General features: G+C 28.1%; 1 protein-coding gene across 1 annotated transcript; it reads right to left on the bottom strand.

The window, feature by feature from the left end:
• Positions 1-4,992: 4,992 nt before the first annotated feature.
• On the bottom strand, positions 4,993-5,751 carry LOC139877774 (transcription repressor OFP16-like). The gene has a single exon (XM_071865196.1). The coding sequence runs from the start codon at positions 5,674-5,676 to the stop codon at positions 5,065-5,067; it is 612 nt and encodes a 203-aa protein (XP_071721297.1). The 5' UTR covers positions 5,677-5,751; the 3' UTR covers positions 4,993-5,064.
• Positions 5,752-6,875: the final 1,124 nt, after the last annotated feature.

Raw genomic sequence — 6,875 nt, 5'->3', positions numbered from 1 at the left:
AATAGCATTATTATTATTATTATTAAGTATTATGAATTTTATCATTATTATTACTAATACATGTATTATTATTAATATTATGATTATGACTATTATTATTATTATTATTAACATAAGTATAAACATTAATAATATCATTATTATTATTAATATCTTTATAAGTATTGTTATTATTAAAATTTTTACCATTTAGATCATTTACTATTATTATTATGACTATAGTTACAAATATGATTATTGTTAATATTAAGTATTAAAAGTTTATGAATTAAAGTCTTATGATATTGAATAAGTACGTATGTATATAAATATAAAATTTATATTGATTTGGATATGAATAATATAGCTATGGTCATGAAAATTTATAAACATAGTATCTATATATATGTACGTACAGACATAAAATCGTTAAAATCTTAAGATATTAGGATATTATGAAGAATGCTATGAAATAAAAGTATTATAATTAAGTTATGATTTAAGTAATATAATTAAGCTTAATTAAAAATTATGATTTAAAAACTATTGTTACAAATGTTAATTCGAAACTTCGAATGTGAAAATAATATTTTGCTAAATAATATTAAGTATATATATGAATTTATGGATTTAAAAATTATGGATAAAATTATGATTTAAATGAGCTATTAATTATTAATATCATTAATATCAATATTATTACTAACACTATCATTAATAATAATTAGTATTATCATTATTATTATCATTTTTATTATTATTACTAGTATCATTATTATTATTAAAATAACTGTTAGATATATAAAACCATATTTAAAACCGATAACCTAACTCTATTATTATATTTTTAATAAGTATTAATTAATTATTTAAGATATATAAATATATCTAAGTTATTTATTAAACATGACATATGAATCATTAAATATAACAAGTATATTAATATATGAACTTGTTATATGTTTTAATACATATATGAATGATATAGGTTCGTGAATCCGGGGCCAACCCTGCATTGTTCAGTATCGTCGTATGAATATTTTTACTACAAAATATTGTAATGTGAGTTTCATTTGCTCCCCTTTTAAATGCTTTTGCAATATATATTTTTGGGACTGAGAATACATGCGCTGCTTTTATAAATACTTTACGAAATAGACACAAGTGATCAAAACTACATTCTATGGTTGGATTATCGAACCGAATATGCCCCTTTTTAGCTTGGTAGCCTAAGAATTGGTATTTATTATAATTGCCACCAACTGACGAGAATCCTAAAGATAGATCTATGGGCATTAACAAGCCCCAGTCAGAGAATTTGAACAGCTTTAGTACTTCGATTTATCATGTCCGATGTGAGTCCCGGAATGATGGGGATATTCTATATGCATCTTGTTAAGGTCGGTTACCAGGTGTTCAATCCATATGAATGAATTTTAATTCGCGAGTTACGCGTGTCAATATATGAAATCTTGTGGTCTATTAAAATGATGGAAATGAATGGTTATGATAAACTAATGAACTCACCAACCTTTTGGTTGACACTTTAAAGCATGTTTATTCTCAGGTATTAAAAAAATCTTCCGCTGTGCATTAGCTCATGTTAAGGATATTACTTGGAGTCATTCATGGCATATTTCAAACGATGTTGCATTCGAGTCATTGAGTTCATCAAGATTATTATTAAGTCAATTATAGTTGGATATATTATGAAATGGTAAGCATGCCGTCAACTTTCGATGTGAAGAAAGTTTGTCTTTTAAAAACGAATGCAATGTTTGTAAAATGTATCATATAGAGGTCAAATACTCCGCGATGTAACCAAATATAATGTATTCGTCCAGATGGATTAGGACGGGTCATCACACAATGTATCAAGTAAAACAGAAGCAAGCAACCATGTACAATATACACTAAATATACAGTTAGATCCAATAACCAAGGTTGCCTTTTAATCTTTTTCTTTCTTGAATGAGTTGAGATCCATTAGAAACTCTTGATTTGAATCTCATTTAGTGTGACCGATCCACGCCACCACTTATTGTTTGAAAGTTTTTTTTTTTTGTTTTTTCGTTATTTTCAAATGATATAACTACAAACTCACTTTATAACTTGCTATAATTATTTGCCAGAGTTTGAGTTAATTGACCCATGTTTCCCACAAAAGGCATCGCCTATACTAAAGTCACAAAATGTTTTCGAGTTTCCGACACGTGAAGACTCTTTCCTATAAATCCATTGCGTGTTTACAAAAGATGAGGGAATGTTCGATAGATTCAGTATCGTTGTCACATAAAGGGCAGCTAACTGAACATAAATCTATACGCCTATTATATATATATATATATATATATATATATATATATATATATATATATATATATATATATAAGAATTAAGTTCTAGAAAATTAAGTATGGTGTAATAAATAGGATTAATTTAATAAAATTTTACCCTTCATTTATTATAATAGTAAAAATGTTAAAAACCATAATGGTAAAAATGTTAAAAACCATAATACTATACTTAATTAAAAACATCATAAATAATATTTTAACTAATTAATAATCAATCACGAGATGAGACATTCTTATAGTGATCTTCTATCTAACTATAACTTATTTATAATATTCAACTATATAAAAAATTATATTAAATAACATATTAACATATGAAATCAAAGGTAAAGATCTATCTATATTGATACTAATAATATTAACATATAGTAATGGACTTTTTCATATAAAGATATATATATATATATATATATATATCATGTGTTCACCAGATGGGACATTCTTATATGGAGTAGTAATCTTCTATCTATCTATAATATTTATCTATAATACTGCTAAAATATGTTATTTATGAACTTTTAATAATCACAACATTAATGTGAATATAGCAACATAAAGATAACTGAAATACTTCATCATTGCATTCGTTATTTATGGTTTGTAAGTTTCTCTTCTACCCACTTAAAAGAATACGAAGCACTAAAAATCTTCAAGTATATGTACACAATTAATTTAACATCCGTTTACTTTCTCGAATTAAATTAAATTGCTGTTACAACTTTCATATATTAATAATTTAATATTTAATAGTAATGTAATATATATGAAAGTAAATTGGCATGCATCACTATAAATAACATAATCTTTAAATAGATGAAAATCAATTGGCATGCATCACTATAAATAACATAATCTTTAAATAGATGAAAATCAATTGCCAAAAAATGCGAGAAGAATGGTGTATCATTATTCTAATCTACATGAATCTTGATGGTTTCATGTTAGTGATGATGAGTTAAAATATATGCCACGAGTTGCTATCGGTATGTTTATTATCCTAGGTGATAATTTTAATAGTTTGCGTATCACAATATATTATGTATCACAATATATTATAATCGTGTTACTCTTATTTTGCAGCATCTATATTTGGTCAACAAATATTAGAACCTTGCATTGTTAAGAAGATGACGTGAAAAAGGAAGATGAAGAGTTTACTTTCCATTATTTTTAAATTGTATTGTTGTATTTTTTTTTCAACATCACAATGTATGTGTATGACATTTTAATCACATTTGGGTGAGTTTATGATTAGGTGAAAACATTTTTTTGAGTTTATGATTAGTTGGAACTGGGTCTACCACTTTTAGTAACACAATTACATCTCTCTTTATCGTTGGTATTACTTAAGCTATGAAGAATAATATTAAGATCAATTATGAGGTGAAAAAGAAAGTTGAAGAGTTTACTCTCCATTTTTTTTATTATATTGTTGTATTTGTTTCAACATCGGAATTTTTCGTAAGTAATAGTTAATGTTTAATTGTAAATGAGTTGATTATGCCCAAATTAAAGCTACATTGTTCATCTCCACCTATTAAGTCTTTTAAGTTTCTAAAACAATAATATGCTATGTTCTGATGTTATTTCTTAGTTCTCAATAACTTAAGAACTGTGTTAATTATATTTCTTAATTCTTTATATAGTGACTTATGTCAATGAGTTAGTTCAAAGTATGCAATCTTTAAGAGATGGCTCAATAATCTTTAGGTCACTATTCTAAATTATCTTAATTAAAACTATTAAAAGTAAGTATGTAAGGTCATATATAATTAAGTGTGAAACGATTAAGATAAGAATAAAAATTCGAGGAGTAAGCTTAGTTTCTCACTACTTTGGAATTTGTGAGGTTTTGTGTTATTATATATATTTCCTAATAATAGCCTAATTGTTGGTGTCTGACTTACAAACTATTATCAATCATGTCTAGAGAAAGTATATACAATGCAACTTCAAAAATAATAGAAATCTTCATTGACATGTTAACATTCTCAACCTTAACGAGATCTTAGCTAACCCGATTATCCAACCATTCATGAATATCAAAATAATGAAACGTGGAACAAATCGTGCAACGCACGGGCTTTGCCCACTAATATATTAAAAACTTAATTTCAATACCTTAATGATTGTCTAGTGGTTGAATGTTTAAAAATCTCTAAAATAGAATTAAATTCAATCTTCACTAACTACACTTTAAACATTTCATTTAAGGAAGAAAAAAAAACGTATATTTCAATCCAATGTTAGGTTCGATATAAGCATTTGAACTAGGTTTTTAATTCAGTTTTTAATTTTGTTTATAAAGTACTTTGTAGTCCAGTTTGCTCACCTCTTTGTAATTCACAATCTTTCACTTATTTGTGAAATTTTATTTCATATATTTTAATTCCATTTTTTTGCCAAAAAAATAAAAAATAAAATAAAATAAAAAGTCAAACCATTAAACTGCAAACACCATAATAATCAAAATCATTAAACACCCTTAATAAATCCCCCAACAACTCTATCCACCCCTCACATGTTAATTGTAGTTTTCCCAACTCCTATAAAACAAAAAATCATAATAATCTTATAATAATTGACAATTGACAATTTAATCATTTCTATCAAACTATCAAACTACAAAAATTACAACATTAAATAAATACACACCCACCACCACCGTCAACCACAAAAATAAAAACAAAAATTAAATATAAAATAGAATGAATTAAAATAATAAAAATTAAATATTCCGGCAAGCAACATTATCTGCCATAAGAGTAACTAAAAGATCAGCAAAAGCACCAACAATGAACTTATGAGCACTTTTCGGGTTCAAGTCAAGATAGCACGTGAGAAGCTCGTGCAAATAATCCCAGTTGGCACGTGCGTCATTAATATCACGTGCCTCCACCATTTCTTGCATCGATTTCCTAAAGTCAAAATACGGGTCCGGCGATATCGTCGGAATCGCAACTCCACCGCCGGCGAATCCGTCACCACCGTCGTCCGGCGTAAAAGAAGTCGACGCGAGCGACGATGTAGACGGAGACGACGATTCAATTATTGAATTGGACCTGCCGGGGGAGGAAAAGAAAAAACGGTTGGATTTAATGGCGGTGGAGAGATCGGCGGCGCTGATGGTGGCGACGGCGGCGGCGGATGTGGAGGTGTCGTCGGAATCGGAAGTGGAAGGTGGAGGAAGGTCGTAGAGAGTGTTAAAGGTTTTGAATAGGTTGGATTTGGAGTGACGGCGGCGGTGTGACGGTGGTTGTGATGGTGGCGCCGGCGGTGATTGGAGGCGTTTAAGTTTAGTGAAGCAGAGATGAAGATTACGTTCGAATGAGGTTGGCATTGTAGTGAAAATGGCGGTGGGGGTTTGAAGGAGATTTGAAGGTCTGTGATGTTTGATTTATGTAGAGGGGAATTGAGATATAGATAGCGAGAGTGAGATAGTCAGATAACTTTATTTTTAATGCTTATTAATTAATTTTAAATGATTAATTAATTGATTATTGATTTCATTTTATACTTAAGAAAAAAACTTTTAAATTATGTACAGATTTTATTTATTTATTTATTTTTATGTACAGATATAGAATTAAAAAAAATACGGAAATTTATGTACAGATATAGATATAGAATACGAAAAAAATTATTTTAACTATATAACATATTTAAAACTTTAACACAACAAAACATGACAATCTCTATGTTGCCAATTTTCAACAAGTACTCTTAGTTTTTTTTTCTTTTTTTTTTTTGGCAAAAAAGAATTTCATTATAAATCAATTCTCACAAAGTAGTGAAAATTGAATAATACAGCAAGCAAGAACATAAGATGAACTACAGTGGGCCTTGTTCACAAACTTATGCCTAAACAAACTAACCAAAAAATCAAAGTTGAGGCCTACTACAACAACAATTTTCAAATAAAGAAGCCATACCCTTTATACATAAACATAAACAAGTTCTCTGTTCTTCAGTGCAGCAAAATCCATGGCTGGTCCAACCACACATGTAACTGAAAATTCTCCCACACCCTTGCATTGGCTAGCCATTGAAACACTTTATACTTTATATGCGAGATAACTCCGGCCCAACATGTGTAGATTCCGTTAAACAAAACTTCATTTCTCGCGCTCCATATGAGCCATAATGTCGCCGGTCCAAGCAAACTCCAACATTTCGATGCGTTGATACCGTTACTCCAATAAGTACTCTTAGTGAGAGACTTATATATTCTAAACTTTTAATGTTTTATTCAAAAGTTAAGAAATAAATATATTCATTTTTCAAAGTTATAAAAAAAAAGGATGCAATATTATGGTACTTAATAAGAAAGCTAATCGCTTGAGTGATTTAAATTTTTACTTTTCTATCTTATTAAGATTTAGCATCTATCTAATTAGTGACGGATCTTGAACAAAATTATTGAAGGAGCCAATCTTAAACATAATTTACGAATGGTTAATCATGAACATAATATAGATGAATCTCTATATAAATCAAATAGCTTATTAGATATCATGTAGAACAAATATTTAATTTGAA

Source organism: Rutidosis leptorrhynchoides, chromosome 11 (assembly GCF_046630445.1).
Source record: "Rutidosis leptorrhynchoides isolate AG116_Rl617_1_P2 chromosome 11, CSIRO_AGI_Rlap_v1, whole genome shotgun sequence".
Lineage (NCBI taxonomy): Eukaryota > Viridiplantae > Streptophyta > Magnoliopsida > Asterales > Asteraceae > Rutidosis > Rutidosis leptorrhynchoides.
The sequence above is the reverse complement of the archived record's forward strand: the minus strand, read 5'-3'. Positions and strand labels throughout refer to the sequence as shown.

Bases quoted from the DNA above. Each gene is read 5' to 3' on its own strand.
- LOC139877774 (XM_071865196.1), bottom strand. From the start codon at position 5,676: ATGCCAACCTCATTCGAACGTAATCTTCATCTCTGCTTCACTAAACTT.